Here is a 17,405-nt window from a genome sequence, read left to right as displayed (position 1 = left end):
TGGGAAAATTGGACAGCCACATGCAGAAGCATGAACTGGACCATTTCCTTACACCACACACAAAAATAGACTCCAAATGGTTGAAAGACCTAAATGTGAGACAGGAGTCCGTCAAAATCCTAAAGAAGAACACAGGCAGGAACCTGTTCGACCTCAGCCGCAGCAACTTCTTCCTAGAAACATCGCCAAAGGCAAGGGAAGGGCAAAAATGAACTATTGGGACTTTATCAAGATAAAAAGCTTTTGCACAGCAAAAGAAACAGTCCACAAAACCAAAAGACAACCGGCAGAATGGGAGAAAATATTTGCAAATGACATATCAGATAAAGGGCTAGTATCCAAAATCTACAAAGAACTTATCAAACTACACCCAAAGAACAATTGATCCAATCAAGAAATGGGCAGAAGACATGAACATTTTTCCAAAGAAGACATCCAAATGGCCAACAGACACATGAAAAAGTGCTCAACGTCGCACGGCATCAGGGAAATCCAAATCAAAACTTCAATGAGATACCACCTCCCATCAGTCAGAATGGCTAAAATTAACAAGTCAGGGAACGACAGATGTTGGTGAGGCTGCGGAGAAAGGGGAACCCTCCTACGCTGTTGGTGGGAATGCAAGCTGGTGCAGCCACTCTGGAAAACAGTATGGAAGTTCCTCAAACAGTTGAAAATAGAGCTACCGTACGATCCAGCAATTGCACTACTGGGTATTTACCCCAAGGATACAAATGTAAGGGTCTGAAGGGGTACGTGCAACCTGATGTTTGTGGCAGCAACGTCCACAATAGCCAAACTGTGGAAAGAGCCAAGATGTCCATCGACAAATGAATGGATAAAGAAGAGGTGGTATATATACACAATGGAATATTATGCAGCCATCCAAAGGAATGAGATCTTGCCATTTGCAACGACGTGGATGGAACTGGAGGGTGTTATGCTGAGCGAAATAAGTCAATCAGAGAAAGACATGTATCATATGACCTCACTGATATGAGGAATTCTTAATCTCAGGAAACAAACTGAGGGTTGCTGGAGTGGGGGGGGGGGGGGGGTTGGGGGTGGCTGGGTGATGGACATTGGGGAGGGTATGTGCTATGGTGAGCACTGTGAATTGTGCAAGACTGATGAATCACAGACCTGTACCTCTGAAATAAATAATACATTATATGTTAAAAAAAAAAAGAAGATAGCAGGAGAGGAAGAATGAAGGGGGGGATATCAGAGGGGGAGACGAACCATGAGAGACAATGGACTCTGAGAAACAAACTGAAGGTTCTAGAGGGGAGGGGGGTGGGGGGATGGGTTAGCCCGGTGATGGGTATTAAAGAGGGCACGTTCTGCGTGGAGCACTGGGTGTTATACGCCAACAATGAATCATGGAACACTACATCAAAAACTAATGATGTAATGTATGGTAATTAACAAAATAATACAAAAAGAAATAAGAAAATAAAAAAAATAAAAAAACCCACAAGCATATATAATCCTGCACCACATGGTCCTTCCCCAGAGCCCTCTCTTCTTTGTGAAGACTGTGTTGTCCTGGGGCAGTGGTCTTAACTTGGGTTCCAGTAAGAGTCTTCCTTTCTCTTTAAAATTTTTAAAAAAGGTTTGTTCATTTTGCATTGATAACTTCTTTTCCTTAGAATGATGCCTTTTTGTACGGAAAGTTATCTAGAGAAGGAACGACGGCATGTTAATTATGCTGGTTCCTTTACACACACACACACCCCCCACAGGCACACAATCTGTTTTCCCCAGAAAAACATTTGAACTTTTGAAAGTCTGTGCCTATGTTAATAAAAAGCAAAGTTACTTTCTAGGTTTGGATATAACAGTATCAGAACTTAAGAACTGGTTACAAATCCCACAATTCATAGCTAAACTGCAAATACCTCCTGCATATGCAAAACTACTCATTGCACTCATTTTAACAGCTCCTGAAAACGAGCAACCCTTGCTTTTGTGTTCAGTGAAGCCCAGGAAACAAAAACAGCCTCTTTGAAATAGTACCTTAACATGATGCACGGAAGAGAGAAAAGACCACACACATGCTAATCCCAAAGATAATTACATCACGAAGTTTCAGCACAGATGGACGAATTTACAGATGCTAGTTAAATGCTCAATTAGCCCGAAGAGAAGCACCTGTAAGAACACCGTTCTGGAATGCAGCACCCAACTGCATGGAATGATAGACTCAAACTATCAGTGATGGTCTGGAACCGGAGGCCTGGCGTGAGAGCACAGCCACGGTGAAGGCTGTCGGGGTCCCTTCTCAATGCCCGAGTTCAAGCAGGGCATGGTTTCTACCCAGAGAAGCCGCCTCAAAGGAGGGAAGGCTGCCTGGAGTCCACATTACCTGAGGTTTCCCAAATCGCTGACTGGTGGAGGCTGTGCGGTGGTCAGGTGTCCCGGGCATGCCCTCTCCGCAAGGCTGGGTGGGCTCTGCCTCTGGAAGCCCCCCGCGGGTTCGCTGGGACCTTGGACGTTCGCCAGTTCACCAGCTGGGTCTAGAAGTGAATCAAGGCCCGTCTGAGAGCAAAGGACACACAGCCCTGGGTTGGAAGAGTGAATTTGCTCTTCGGTGATCTTGAGCATTTTCGTTAACGCTTGACAGCAGTTTCCTTACCCCACACAGGCCCACGGCGAGGACGCGTCCGTGGTCACCACTGTGCCGCCGCGGCCGCAGGGTCTCCGCCCGCCGTACCGGAGCAAGTCCTCAGTGAGGCCTCTCCCCGCCCGGCCTGGCACCTGCCGCGCCACCGTGCTTTTCCGAGGCCGCGCTGGGCCCCCCTCGCCCCGTAGGCCACCCCCCCCGTGGGGCCCCCCGCCCCGTCTCCCGTGCGGCTCGCCACGGCTTCGGCTCCCGACGCGCGGGGAGGCTGCTGGCGGGTGTGCCCGGCGCTGCTTTCAGGCCCTCGCGCCCCTGCGCTCTCCGCGCCCGCAGCCCTGCACGCAGCCCCTGGGTGTCCCACCTCCGGTCCTTCCTCCGCGCCGCGGCCGCCCCTGCCCGCGGGAGCCCGCCCTTCCACGCCCTGCCTGTGCCGCCTGTGCCGCCTGTGCCGCCTGCGCTCGAGCGGAGCTGGGCGCGGGCTGCGGCACCTCCCCTCCCCGGGCTCCCACGCCGCTACCGCGGCCTCCCCGCCGCCTGCCAGGCCCCGGCACCCGCGTGCCACTTACCGAAGCACCGCCGGCGGGCGTGCGGCCCAGCGCTGCGCCTCTGCTGCCCTCTGCGGGCTGCGTCCACGCGTGGCCCCCGGAGGCGGGGAGGGGCCTTGCCGGGCACCTGGGGGTGCGGGCGGGAGGGCTGCTGCTGCGGGGCGGGGCGGAGGGGGCTCGCTGTGGGTGAGCGAGGTGGAGGCGGGGGCGGGGGCGGGGGCGGGGGCGGAGGGGGGGGGGGGTCGGCTCGGGGGGCGGGGCTGGCGGGAGAGCTCTGTCGTCCGCTGCTGGGAGGGAGACCCTGGTCCTGCCCCTGGGGGCCCGGGCGGGGGGTCAGGCCTCCCAGGGCCTTCTCAGGCGTGTGGGCTGGAGGGGGCCCAGCGCCTGCCAGCCTGGCGGGAAGCAGGACTAACGCGATGAGGGGCTTGCACACGTTGACACGGAGGGCGCGTTTCACGCGATCGGAGCCGCTTAGGGACCCTCGGTCGGCCAGCACATCGCCCATTGACTGGAGCCCCAAAGTTCACGTGGCTTGTCCATGGCCACTGAGCTGTTTCCGGAACTTCTGACTGGGAAGAGAGGCCCCACTTCCAGCGCCTGGAAACCTGTTTCCCAAAGACTTTTCAGGATGTAGTTTAAGAAACTGTTGAAATGCAAATTGTCAGGGCTTTTTCAGCTCTTTTGGTTAAAGATTTAAGAAAACAAATCCTAGACGTTCTGAACATTAGTTCCACTTTATGGACTGGTTACTGCGGGCTAAGCATGACTTTAGGAATTTCCACCCATCGCTCACATCGTTGTCCCTTTGAGGGACTATGTTCCATCAAGGAGAGGCGTTAGGCTCTGAGAGGTTAGGACACTTGCCCCAGGATGGGGGGCAGCAGAGACCTGGAGAGGAGCCGGCTCATGGGACTCAACGCTTGGGTTCTGCCCACTGGCCCCACCTCTCGGTCCTCTCCTCATTGGAACTGTCCTTTCTGGGGGGCAGGTGCCGGGCCCAGCGGCCACCCCGGCTCCCGCTCCCTGATGTCAGAACTACGCCTGTCCAGCGGTCCTGGGAGGCGGCAGAGGGCCTGTGGGTGAGTGTGGCCACGACCTCCCGGGGGCATGGGCCCGTGACGGTGTTCCACCAAGAGCCCACAGCCCTCCGAGAATCTTACTGGGGATTTTACTTTCCAGGAGCGGCAGGATATCTTGTTAAACCCCGTTGTTGGGGGTAAAGATGGCTTTCTTGTGACAAGCCAGGACTTCTTCAGGTGATGACGACGAAAGTGACTTCACAGATGGCAAAGCCCATTAGGAGACATTTACTGTGTGTTCTTTCAGGGGACGCCCGTGAGAAATACCCCTTCGCTGTGGCCAGCACGCTGTCCTCCCCGGAATACTGTGGCAGACACTGGGGTGGGCCCTGGCCGTCCTCACCACCAGAAGCTCAGCCTCTGAGCCTCTGGGCAGAGCCGTGGCTGTGTCACCGAAACTGGCCCATCTTTGGGAGATTTGGGAGGCGGCTGTGCTGGGGGCAGGAGGGTGTCTGGGTAGGTTGGGGAGGGGCTAAGTCAAGTGAGCGCAGGTTGACTTAAGCCTATGTTCCCACATCGCCAGCAGTGACTCACCCCTCCTGTGCGTCTCCGGCATCCAGGCCCTGAGCTAGCCAGACGGAGGTCCCCTGGAGAGGCACCCCAATTCCCACTGGCCCTTGGCCGGGCCTTGTGCTGGCCTCCAGCCCCTGCTGGCTCCAGCTGTCTGGCCCCAGTCGTCTTGGAACTGACGACCACGTGGGACTTCACTTACAGAGATCTGAACCCACCAGCGCAGAGGTTGGGATGCTGTCTTCCTCCATCTACTCTCCTCCAAATAAAGCAGCCCCGTGCTTTGCGGGGGAAGAATCGGATCACCGAAAGAAACAAGTTCAACAGAGGGGGTCTGCACCACCAATGACTGAAGTCATGTGACAGGCACGTCCTGGGTCAGGAGACCGTCTGGCTGCTCCAGCATTGCCTTGGCCTCAGGTGACTGGAGTGAGGACCCGAGGTCATGCAGGCCAGCCTGAGTGTTAGAAACGTTTTTGATTATTGGCTATACGACAGGCCACGGACGCAGGTCTTTTAGAAACAGCTGCTTTGTCACGGGGCTAAAGTGCTATGTGAAGGCTCTGGCCTGGTCGCCAGAGTGTATGGCCTTCCAGAATTCCCCATGAGCCGGCCCTGCCCCACCCGGCCTGGAATCCCGGGGGGACCTAGGCCCTGGGTCCAGATGCCTACAAACATCCTGTCCTGTCTGGAAGCCAGGAATGGCAGCCCTGCAGGGACATCTGCCCACCCCAGAGAGCTGGAGGGGACTGGGAGCAGGGAGACCTCGGGGCTCAGGCTCCTGTGTGTCCTGTGTCTGCACGTGGGAGTCCCCGGGACCCGTGGCGGGCTCGGGTCGGGGGGACGGGCAGCAGGTGTGGCCCAGAGTCTTGGCCTTTCCTGATTCCAAGGGCAGCGTCTCCGGAATTTCTCCTGCTTCCTGCGCTTTTCCATGGCTCTTCGTGCGTCACGTACATTTTGTTGAATTTTCACAGCTGCCTGGTGCAGCCACAAAGACCGTTGCCGTTGTCCTATTTTACTGTGAAAAATGGGACCCAGAGATGTCGAGAGGCTTGGCAGGGACGCAAGGACGGAGCTGGATGGGGCAGTGGTGCAGGGGGCTCAGCTTCCCCGCCTCCCGCCCACCCCAGGCCACACTGCTGAGCCCTCGGAAGACCCACCTTGCCGGTGTTAAGCATGGAGGGGGTGACCTGTGGGCCAGGAAGGAAGCAGCCAGAGAGATGAACGGTGCTTCCTGACTCACCCCAAACTTGCAGAGCACTCTGTCCCCAGCTTGGTGCTTGGAGACAGTGGCGACGGCTGTTGGAGTTTGTCCGGTTTTGGTTTTTGCTTTAGGGAAGGAAAGTGCCAAAAAAAGGGATTTGTACCAGGTGATAAGATTCGCAAGCAGGTGCCTTCAATCGTCCTCAGTGCTAGAGAGAGTGAGGGACTCAGGCCCCACGCCCTGCCGAACCGAGCAGGAGTTGGACGCATCTCTGAATTCGTTGTTGGCCCAGAAACTGGACATTGACACCCACTTCCACCAAGTCTGGCTCCGTGTTGGCCTGAGGCTTGGGACTCCTAAGCTGCGAGGCAGAGAGCTCCAGAGGCACCCGCGAGGGCTGGAGGCCTGGCCTTTGGAGCTGATACCCCGAGAAAACCCAGCGGGGGGAAGAGGCCCACGGCGTTGCTACTGCTGACTTCCCCTGGGTTTGGGGGCAGCACCCATGACCCACCCGGGCTTTAGATCCCCTTTCTGACGAGAGGCTGATGGTGAACGGCAGTTTTGCAGCTTGTGGTTTGCAGAAGGGCCCATCTGGGAAGCTCCACTTGGAGGCAGTCCCCCTGGAGTGGGGACCGCTGCCTCAATCCGCTCCCCTCCTCCCTCTGTTCTCCCTCTTCCCCGTCCCTCTCCCCTCCTGACCCCAGGGGCGCCATGCGCCCCTGGACAACTCCTCTCCAACACCTACTTTCTGGCAGGAGGAAAATAAACACAGACCCCCTGCCAGGAACTGACCACGTCCTCCCCAAATTCGTAAGTTGAAATCTTACCCCCGGTGTGGTGGTGGCAGGAGGTGGGACGGTGGGGAGGTAATTATTAGGTTTAGATGAGGTCATGAAGGTGGGACTCCCATGAAGTGGTTGGTGCCCTTAGAAGAAGAGAGAGTGCCCTCCCTGCCCTGTCCCCTGCCCTCTCTGCCCACGGGGACTAGGAACCAGGAGGAGAGCTCTCACCAGGAACCGATCGGCTGGCACCTCCATCTTGGACTTGGACTCCCAGCCTCCAGAACTGGGAGAAATACATTCCCGTTGGTTAAGCCGCCAGCCTGTTGTATATTGTTCTGGAAGCCTGAGCAGACACCACCCAAGGGAGAGAAGCAGAGGCTGCTGGCTCAGAGCCGGCTGGAGCGCGGGCTCTGCCGCCGTCGTGCGCGCTCGGTGGGGACGCAGAGGCAGGCACGGGGGCGGGACGGCCTCACGGTGGAAAAGGGGGTCAGGGGCGCCCCGCCGGGGGCCGTGGGCGCGGGGACGCCGGGGCGGCTGACTGGAAGCAGGATCCTACAGGTCTGGCCGGGGGAGTGGATCTGGCTTTCCCGTTGGCCCTCAGCTGGAGGCAGGGCTGGGGGGGGCAGTGGTGCGCAGCTGGCCCTTATCGATCAAGTCTGGTCGTTTGGGGCTGATGGCTGCGTGTTGTGGGTCGGAGTTCTGCATTTATAGATGATCTGGACATTCCTGTCTGCATAGCCAGTCTCTCACCAGGCTTCCCGGGCTCTCCTGTGATTATCTTAAGAGCTCACATGGTGTGCTAATGGAGGGGGCGCCAAGGGAGTCTCTGAAATGCCCCTCTAGTCTCTCTGTGACACTGGGGTTTTAACAGGGGCTTCCAGAAGGCAATCAGCCCATCACGAAATCATTCTGGGACTGCTAGGTCGAGGCGGGAGAGGGAGGGGTGTACATGTTTTCAGGCCAGTGGGGAGAGCGCCCCCCACATGCACACCTCTGAGAATGTGAGAGCCCATGTCCTAGGAGATGCCAAAGAGGAATCCCCAACACATGGAGGTTTTTCTAGAGTTTTCTAGTGGGCCATATTACAGTCTCAACTGAGAGCCAATTTTGTTCTTTGTGTTAGGGAATATCTCTGTCTTCACCCTAAAACCTAAAAGAGTCAACTCAAATTCATTTTCTCTGGTTGACTCGGGACTTCGATCTATTTGGTCGGTCCTATCCTTCTTGCTATTGATACCCTGCCGCCACGGATCTGGTTTTCCTTTGCTGCACACCAGGAGGCTCTTAGGGATGTGCGTCCGTCTTGGGTAGGGCTCGATAAGTACTTTAAAAGACATCAAGCTTTGCACACTTTCTAAGGAGGGCTGGCAGAGGATAAGCAAGAAAAGAGCTATCCGAGTGGTAAAATAGCGTTTTATTCCATGGATGAGCAAATGCTACCATGCCACATTCTCCCGTCCCCCTGCCAGATCTCGCGGCCAAAGCTGGCTTCCCCTGTCAGGCCTCACTGGCTTTGCAGCCAGTCAAGCCCACTGACGTAGCGGAAACACGGTCACGTGGCAGCCAGAGTGGGTCCTGCCGCTCACATGCTGGTCCTTTTCACACACGGTGACGTCTCGCCCGAACAAATCTGTGATGGAGACCTTCCAGCTGCGCTAACCACAACCGACATCCAAAACTCACATGGAGGAAACCCAAACCCCCAAATGCCAAAAAGCTACACGGACAAATCTTCTCTGCTGATGGGACATCGAGGAACCCCCCCCCCCCCGCCCCCGCCGGCAGGACCGGAAGCTGGAGACGTCAGTACTGACATTCAGGTTGTCGACAAGCTCCAAAGGAAACAGCAGTGATGGATAGGTTTCTAACTAGCACTTGTGGGGAGTGCAGGTCAGCCACCGAGTGTCGGCATGCAGACGACACGGTGAAAGCCGGTACAGGGGCAGCGCCGATCCGGTCTTTATGCACAACACAACGGAATATACACTGGCGTGCCGGCTGTACATTCGGTCAGGGGACCTCTTACACGTTGACAGGCTGCCTGCACGTGGTGCTGAGGGCACTGAGCCGTCCCCAGGGCGGGAGGCGGCCGCACACACCCACGCGTCCCCAGAGGACGCCTGTCCCCTGCACATGCGACAGACCCAGGGGTGGAGTCAACCCTTTGTCTTTTTTTTTTTTTTTTAACCAAATGCCATCTGAAAAGCCTCAACAACTCATCAAGGGGGGAAAGGATGGGCTTCAAGACATACAGAGATCGTGTGAATCTGAGCCAAATCCTAATGCAACTTTGGGGGAAAGAAGTTTTATTGATGACTTTTGTTTTAGTGAATGGTATTGGATGTCTTTTCCCCCCCTCAGTTTTTTGAAATTTCTTCACGAAGTCTCAAGACAATCTTGAAGAGAGAGCAGTTAGTTAGTTCTGATCTGTTTATCCAAACGAGTGCAAAGCCTACACACTGACTGAAGAACACAAAGCAAAACAAAGCCAAAAAAAAAAAAAAAAAGAAGAAGAAGAAGAAAGAAAGAAGAAAGGAAGAAAGCAAGCACAGCAAACAACCCTCAGTGTCAGGTAAAAACCATAGAAAAATACGAATTAATTCCATAAGGTTAACCATTAGCATTAGCTACAGTAATACTCTGTGCAGCCCCTTAAAATGCCGAATCTCCTAATTACAGAAAGGAGCAAAAGCCAATCTATGGACAAGTACTGTTACAATAATTGTGCTATAGTTGTCTCCACGGCGCGGTTCTGTCCGACAGGATGGGCGCTGCTGCTGCGGGCGCGGCTCGCGCGCGAGGGGGGGCCTTGGCGCTGCTGCGAGGCAGCTGGACGGGAGGGCCAGTCTCTTCGCTGCGTCCTCTGCTCTGTTCCTTGGGGAGGGGCCGTGGGCTGCACCAGTCACTCTGGGGCCGGGAGGAGGCGAGGCCGCGGCGGCTCCAGGTGCCTGGGAGCCCTGGTGAGCGATGACGCGCCTCGGCCTGGGAAGGAGCCGGTTTCCGAAGCAAAACCGCCTTCGGGACGTAAGACACACATGCTATGGGAAGTCCCACTTCTTGCCCCCGCCCCACCTCTGCGGGGGAGGGAGGCGGGTCCCGGCTGCGCGCTGTCCTGGGAGGGCCCCCTCCCCCCTCCCCCCCCCCCCCCCCCCCCCCGTGGCGCTCAGGGCCAGCGCCAACTCAGTCCTCCTCCTCCTCCTCTTTGGCTGTGGCCGTGGGCAGCCTGTCCCGAACGCGGAAGCACTCCACAAAGAAGCTGATGATGGATCGGTACAGGTGCTGGTGCAGGGAGGCACTGTGAAAGTAATGGCTTTCGTCCGGGTAGATCTGCGGGGAAGCCAGGGAGACGTTACTCGCCAGCAGCGGAACCCGGGGGGGCCTGGGGACCCTCGTGAGACTCGGACCCAGCACGGCCCGGACACCACGCACCCACAGCTCCATTCCAGCCTGCAAAACGGACCTCCTAAACCACCCCGGGGCAGGCGTCAGCCCGTCCTTTGCTGGGAGGCCCTGCCGGGCACGGTGGGCTTGCAGGGCGTGGGCCGACTCAACTAGATCACATTCGGTTCAACGGACTGTAGAGAGGCTCCGGCCCAGGTCTCCCGGGACCAGGACCCAAAGACATGGGAAGAAGTCTGTGCTGTTTCTACAACCCTCGCCGGCGTCTGGCTCACCCCAGGACCGTGGGCAGGTAACTTTCCCGAGCCTCAGTTTCCAGTTGTGCCAAGTGGACATGATCATCGTAATAGAACCCAGCTCATAAAGTTCTGTGAGGATTCAATGATAGACTCCCTGTGAAGTGTTCAGAGTTAGCCGAGGACACAGGGACTGGGTGTAAGGACGGCCCCCGTCCCCCAGGGGTGCTGCAGCCACTTCCACACAACGGTACCTGTTTGGGCAGGGACTCAAAGCCAAGTCTAAGGGACCTGGAAGCCCACGTTGTTTCCATGATGCCAGGTTGCCCCCAGCATCTGGACTCCTGTCTTCCTCCATGTCTTTGGAGGATGGCGTTCACCTTTATTTTAGAGTATTTATTCATGACGGAATGGAGCTGTTATGTCTATAGTACAAGAGGACACAAGGTAGGATGTATGCCTCTCCCTCTCCAGGTCCCCAGTCCCTATGCCCTTCCCTGGACTTGATCACTGTTACACATTCACTGAGTATCTGTGCAGACATTTGCTGTGCCTGCAGGCATGGCACTGGGCTGGGGTCCCTTTATTGTCTCAAGTGTGGTCTACAATGCATCTTGCTCAAAATCTTGCTGGTTTAGCTTGGTCCGCACCTTGGGGAGTGATCCACATTAGCGCGTGGAGATTTACCTTTTAACCTGCCATGGCTGCATTATGTGTCTAGAATGTATTTAACAATACCATGGCAACTATCAGCTTTACTATGATCTGAGCACTTTCAGAAGCAAGCTCAAAGGTAACATTAACCAAGTCCTTCCTTCCCCATTCATCAACACTCAGTCCAAATCCCCTCCCTGCAGGAAGCTCCCCCTGATTGGCCCAGCCCACATGGGACCCTCCAAGACGGCGATGCGGGAAGGCCGGGAGCTCAGGACAGAAGGCAGGCAGCAATCCGTGCCGGGGCTGGTGCTATCTGAGGGACAGGTGCCTAGTGGAGGAAATCTCCCATTTATCTCTAGACCTGAAAAGACCATCGGGGTTATGCGTGTTTTGCCAAAGGAACCCATGGTCAGGAAGGAAACAGAAGATGTTTCTAGAAGCGACATTGTGCCTTGCTGGAAGGAGCCCAGACTTGAGCTGCTGGGTTAGTACTTGACACCAGTGAAAACAAGGCTGTGAGTCTGTTTCGTGGGAAGGGTAGCCCTCTAACTGCTGCTCAGCCACACATGATTCTGGAACATTCTGCCAGAGTTTAGTAAACGTGGGGTGCTGTCCAGAGGGAGGCTAGTGGAGAAGGCTCGGGACCTGCACATGTAAAGCCCCCCAACTCCCCCAGAATGCTGCTGTCATCAACACCGGGACAACAGCCCCATCCTCACCCGCAGGGACACCACCAGCCTCACTGTGGCGGTGCGGTGTCTGTCTCGGCCTTGCTCACTGCCCGGAGGCGCGGGGCGGTGGAGCTCTAAAGGGGTTTGCACACGGCTCGAGTGCAGAACCAAGAGATCACCATCGATTACTAGAGAAAATAAGCATGTGCTAATTCGTCTGGCCCCATGCGCCCCGGCCCGCCTCTGACAACCGTAACACAGGTGCGTCTGCAGAAATGGGATGAACTGAATACCGATCAGTTCTTTATCCACGGAAAGGATGTCTCTCTCCAAGTGTGGAGCCGAGATATGCAGATACTCTACCTGTAAGCTGTAATTAGCCTTCCCCTTAATTAGTTGTGTAACGAGTTCTGCCGTGTGCTGGAAATGGATTTTTTCTGTGAAAAAAAAAAAAAAAAAAAGAGGAAAGGACCGGTTAAACCCCTAACACCATCAGGGCGATGCTGTGAAGTGACATCCTTGGTCCTTACCATCCGCGGTTGCGTGAATGATCAGAAACTGCTGTTCTTCCAGCGCTGACACGCGGTGTGCCACCTTGGTCATCTGCACATGGGCAGGCAAGGGGACAGAGTTAGTGGCCTCTGGCCGCTAGTGAGGAGTTCGTACTGGACCCCTGACTGAGAAGGCAGCTGGCGGTCTTGGGGCCAGTCTCGGGAGGATGGGGTGGGGGTGGGCTTTCTGTGGGAGGGACGCACACAGCGCATCTCAGCCGCCCTGCAGGGGTGCCCCCGAGGACGAGGAGGAGCTCAGCCTCCCTGCAGGGGTGCCTCCAAGGAGGAGGAAGATCTCAGCCACCCTGCAGGGGTGCCCCCGAGGAGGAGGAAGATCTCAGCCGCCCTGCAGGGGTGCCCCTGAGGAGGAGGAAGGGGTGGAAGAGAAGGGAGCATGGGAACGCTTTCACCCGTGGCAGGTGGCCTCGGAGGGCTCTCATTCCAGCAGGTGCCACCTGGCCCCACGGTGCCACGGTCTGAGCACGGATTCCGGCTCCGAAGCCAGCCCCCCGCCCCCCGCGGCAGAAGCGTGGCCTCGCTCTGCGGCCGGCCAAGAAACACCCCACGTGACACCTGCACCGAGTTAGTTCAGTGGCGATGACGGAGCAGGTGACATCAGAGGACTTTCTGTCACCCAATCAATGGCTTATTTTCCCAAAGTGGAACCAGCCTTGGGGAAGGGGACCAGCAGTCATCAGTGCCCAACGACTGTGGATTCTGGGACAGACCCTCCATCCATCCAAAGACTTCCCAACTCCTCTCCACGCCCCTCGGGTGCCAGAGAGGGAAACCAGACGGACCCGGGAGAGGCCCTGGTCCCCTCAGTTCACAGCGTGGAGGAGGGGCTTCTCAGAGTGAGTTTGGTGGGGGAGGCGGACAGCACAGTGGGCCCAGGGAAGGAGTGTGGGTCCCAGAGTTGGGCCAAGGTCAGAGGGGCGGGACCCATCTCACCCAATTCCCCATTCCGCCAGGAGGCGGGGGTGCCCATACCTACCTCATATGCTCTGTTGTCAAGTCCATGGAGGCCCAAGTATCTCTCGGAAAACGCGGACGCTGGAAGCAGAGGAAGGCAGGGTTACCTGAGGCAAGTGGGTGCAGAGCCCCCAGACGCAGGGGGCACCCTTGGCATGGGGCTGGGGGCGGGGCTGTGCACTCATCTGCAGGGCAAACGTTTGTTTCTAAAACACCCCTCAACCTACAGGTCTTTACCCAGGTAATCAGACAGCACCGTAGTAACATTCAAATATGCTAGAGTAGGTGGCTGGGTTTTAAGCAATATAGCGAACCTTAATCAAGTGAAACAGTGCATCTGAATCCTCAGTAAACAGGATAACAGTCACCCCCCCACAACTTCGTTCCAACATATAGGAAAGACAACAAATCCCAAAGAGCAGATTTTCATCAAGATTTGATTTTTTTTTTCTTGTTCTTTTTCAAAGGCTAGGCATGTCCCGTTCTAGCCGAAACTCTGGCTCCGGGTCCAGGTTCTGGGTGAGGAGCTGGTATCTGCCCTGTCAGGAAAGTCAGGATGGAAGGAGCTCCAAAGGCTTCTGCAAGTTGCAGGGACATCCTTAATTAAGGGGAAGAGACAGTAGAGGATTTCCCTGTGTGGGGCACTGTGACCAGCCAAGGTATAGGATGGTACATTTATGTGCATTCAAATCAGGCAAATTTGAAATAGCATGATTAAAAAAATTAAGGACGTCTCACTGAATTTAAAAAAGATGAAATATGCTACGTCTTCCCATGGGAAAATTAATTTTAAATTATTAAAATGTTAAATGAGGAGAGTTCTTACAGGACTGTAAGGTGAAGTTTGCATTAGAGCACTCTGTAAACATCAGTGCATCATTTGTGAGCACTCTGGCTGCAGGAGCCAGGGGGCTGAGGGCTGCCGGACCCTGTGAGGCCCGGGGTGCTGAGCTGGGCCACCGGGGCGGGTGTGGCCAGGGTACTTGTAGGCTTGGCCGACCATCGACAAGAAGCCCTCTCCATTTCTGATCCCAGTAGTCAGTGCTGCTTTGTGCAGCGTAGCTGGGGTTAATAGCCTGGGCTCCCAGGGCCTCCCAGCCTCCACCCGAAAGCGAGTTCTCAAAGTCCACAAGGAATACCTCACCACATATTTAAAAAAAAAAAAAAAAGCACGAATGTCACAAAACCATTCACATTGAGAGAAAAGGGGCCGGCTGACCAGGACAATGTAGGGAGCTTCGAATCCCAAAGCTGTGACCAAAGAGCCAGGGCGGTGCCTGACAGAGGTCCGGGTCCCACCCCTGGGAGGCCGGCCCCCCCGTCTGGTCCCCACGGCCAGCCATCCTGATGCCCCGTCCCGGGCCTCTGAGCCCTGCCCGTTAGGCAAGGTGCTGACCAGGTACTCCCTGCCCCACCAGGAGGAGAGCGGGTGGAGGCAGGGCACAGCTCAGCTGCCAGGTCTGCACCTGATCGCCACCAAGTAGCAGCCCCTCAGCCCCTAAGCCCTCATCACGGAATCCCTGCCCGAACACCCCCAGGCCCCGGATACAGAGCCCAGGCAGCGCCCCTGCCCAGATTCTGGGGGCAGGGGAAACGCGGCCCCAGCGGGACCGCAGCCGGCCCCTTCCTGTCCGCATGCATGTGAGGCTCCTCAGTGGCCGCTACAGCAGGGGGCCCCGAGGCTTCTCTCCAGGTTCGTCGTTAGCCGCACGGCCCCTGTGGCTTCCCCTCCGAGGGGGGTGCGCGGAGCGCGGGTGGCGGGCGGGAGCGCGGTGGGAAGGGAGGCATGGGGCCGGGTCTGTGGTGTCAAGACTTGTTACCGTAGAGCTTGAAGTCCGTGATTGGAGAGAGAGCAGAGCCACAGGTGAAAACCTGAGCCTGATTTTCACCCTTCGCCGGGAGGATGTAAGTGCTCAGGTACCCGCCATAATCCTGGGAGAGAGAGAAACGGGGTGAGTAGGCGGAGTGTCAGTGCTGCCCTCACGAAACCAGCCTCAGATGTAAGATCAGTGACTCAGCAACCATCTTCACAAAGTTTCTGTTAAAAAGTAAACAAGACGAAAGGCAACGCACCGTCCCAACTAGATACATGGGACGCACGCCTCCTCTCTTGGGGCCTAGTGTCAGGCGATGCGCAGAGGATGCGTGAGGGCAGCCATGGCCGTGGGCTAGGATGTGCTGTGTGCATGTCAGGGTATCATCAAGCCCCTTCCAAATCAGCCTTTCCCTGCAGTGTGTTTGCTGCCTTCCCATCTCCAGCAAAGCCAAACCACTTAAGATGGTCTTGGGGGAGGGCCCACAAGGAACCTGTCTCAAAGGGCTCAGGTACCGGTCTGCCAGGATGCCTGGCTCAGGGCCTGCGGAGACAGGCGTCCATGTGGGCGCTGGACACGGGCAGTTCCTTCAAGTCCTATACTGCCCTTACCTTGGGGCTGACACGCAAGACCCCTACTTCAACCAGGGCCTTCCAGAGAGAGTACACGTGACGCATTATCTACCACGGGCGCCTTCGAAGCTGCTTGGCTCAGATGTGCTCTGTCTCCCGAAAGCACCGAAGGGGACGGGACACAGGTGGGGAACTGTGGTGAGCAAACGTGGGGAGGGGCAGGAGCAAAGCCTCAAGGGAACCAGGTATGTTCTCCTGGGGGCTTGGGGGCCGTTACAGATGTTGTGTGTATGCTGGGTGCGTGCGTATGGGAGTGTGTGTGCGTGTGTGTGTGTGTGTATGGGAGTGTGTGTGCTGGGGTGGGAGGGTCGAGTGTGGAAAGCCATGCACCTGATGGAGACTATGTGTGCAGCCCAGGCTGCGCCAGCCTCACTGTGGAATGAACTGTTGAGGACCTATACATTAGTTACATGGTCATCTAATGCCGTCCCTTCCATAGAACATGGATAGCTTGTCTTAATGACAATAAAAGCGTCATTTTGGTTTCTAGTTGATAACTTTCATTGTCAATGGAATCGGTAAGTCCTCAAAGGTCATCCACCACTTGTCTTCGGAAAAGCGTTGACTGACAACACCAGACGCCGTTGAGGATGGGGAGCAGCAGGACCCGTCACTCAGTGTGGTGGGGACGCCACACGGGGCAGCCACTTTAGAAGACGGTGTGGCGATTTCTTACAAAACGAAACATACTCTTTACCGTATCATCCAGCAGTCACCCTCCTTGGTATTTACTCAAAGGAGCTGAAGACTTGTATGCACACAAAAACCTGTACATGGAGGATCATATGAGCTGTATTTGTAAATGTCCAAACTTGGAAGCAGGTGAGTGTACACGTAAGCGGTGTCCTTGGCATATTATTCGGTGCTGAGCAGTAATAAGCTCTCGAGCCACGAAAAGAACCCTGAATGCATATTACCTGGTGAAAGCAGCCGGTCTGAAAAGGCTCCGTGTGTGTTTGAGGAGTGAGCCCTGACCAGAGGCAGGCCCAGGCCAAGGGTCCCTGCCTTGGGCCAGCAGTCCACCCTTCCCATGTGGGTGCAGATGGGTGATAAACACTGACACCCAAAGTCACATTTACGAATGATCGCATTCGCTCTGAGCCCCTCACGGGCAGCGAGTGGGTCTCCATGGACTGGAGCCTCTAGGATTCTGCGCCCACTCTCTGGTCTGTCCCTGAGACTCGGAGAGAAGCCTCCGGGCCCTCCCCTCCACCGCCTCAACTCGGGAGGTGCCAAGGGGCCTGTGGGAGGGCTCCAGGAGGCTGTCCGGGATCACTACATCTCAAATGTACACTATCCTCTGAGAACGCTGGGCGTGGAGGTTCCAGAGGCGACGACATAAGAGGTAGTGTTAGGATCACCTGTTGAAGCCTCCACCTGCCGTGAGGTCCCTGTGAGGTGCCTCTGGACGGCCTGTGCTCTGATAGTTCTCTGGGAGGGAGACGGGTCTGTGTCCTTCCAGCTGGGCCTCACTCCCTTGAGATCAGGAGGCCACCGATCCAGCATAAGAATGGGGGTGGGGGGCTGGGGGGCCTGTGCCCAGGTGATGCTAGGTGGCCCCCATGGACCTGACCCACAGCCCTGGGCCTTCACCACACGAGCTACAGCCCATGGACGTGGGCCACCCTTTGGAGAGTGAACAGCCTCCTCCCCTCCTTCCATGTCGGCAGACCTGGTAAATTAACATGGCCACTGCACGTGGAGATACACAGGAATCAAGACCCCTGCCC

The 17,405-nt window shown here is 56.2% G+C and overlaps 2 protein-coding genes across 8 annotated transcripts in view; both read right to left on the bottom strand.

The window, feature by feature from the left end:
* The window catches only part of LOC113911156, a 31,386-nt gene extending 28,752 nt beyond the window's left edge, over positions 1-2,634 (bottom strand). For all 3 annotated transcript variants that reach the window (XR_003516381.2, XR_003516380.2, XM_027573329.1), the window contains exon 1: positions 2,369-2,634. Coding sequence is in view for 1 of the 3 variants with exons in the window: in XM_027573329.1 (XP_027429130.1) it covers positions 2,369-2,607 (239 nt within the window). In the remaining 2 variants the exon portion in view is untranslated. The remainder of the gene's footprint in view (positions 1-2,368) is intronic.
* Positions 2,635-9,904: 7,270 nt separating this feature from the next.
* The window catches only part of DPP6 (dipeptidyl peptidase like 6), a 956,302-nt gene continuing 948,801 nt past the window's right edge, over positions 9,905-17,405 (bottom strand). For all 5 annotated transcript variants that reach the window (XM_027574866.1, XM_027574864.2, XM_027574862.1 and 2 more), the window contains exons 22-26: positions 15,050-15,161; positions 13,252-13,310; positions 12,237-12,309; positions 12,070-12,143; positions 9,905-10,070 (exon numbers count right to left, since the gene is read on the bottom strand). In XM_027574866.1, coding sequence (XP_027430667.1) covers positions 9,924-10,070; positions 12,070-12,143; positions 12,237-12,309; positions 13,252-13,310; positions 15,050-15,161 — 465 coding nt within the window. In that variant the 3' untranslated portion in view covers positions 9,905-9,923. The remainder of the gene's footprint in view (positions 10,071-12,069; positions 12,144-12,236; positions 12,310-13,251; positions 13,311-15,049; positions 15,162-17,405) is intronic.

Source organism: Zalophus californianus, chromosome 12, assembly GCF_009762305.2.
Source record: "Zalophus californianus isolate mZalCal1 chromosome 12, mZalCal1.pri.v2, whole genome shotgun sequence".
NCBI classification, from domain to species: Eukaryota; Metazoa; Chordata; class Mammalia; order Carnivora; family Otariidae; genus Zalophus; species Zalophus californianus.
The sequence above is the reverse complement of the archived record's forward strand: the minus strand, read 5'-3'. Positions and strand labels throughout refer to the sequence as shown.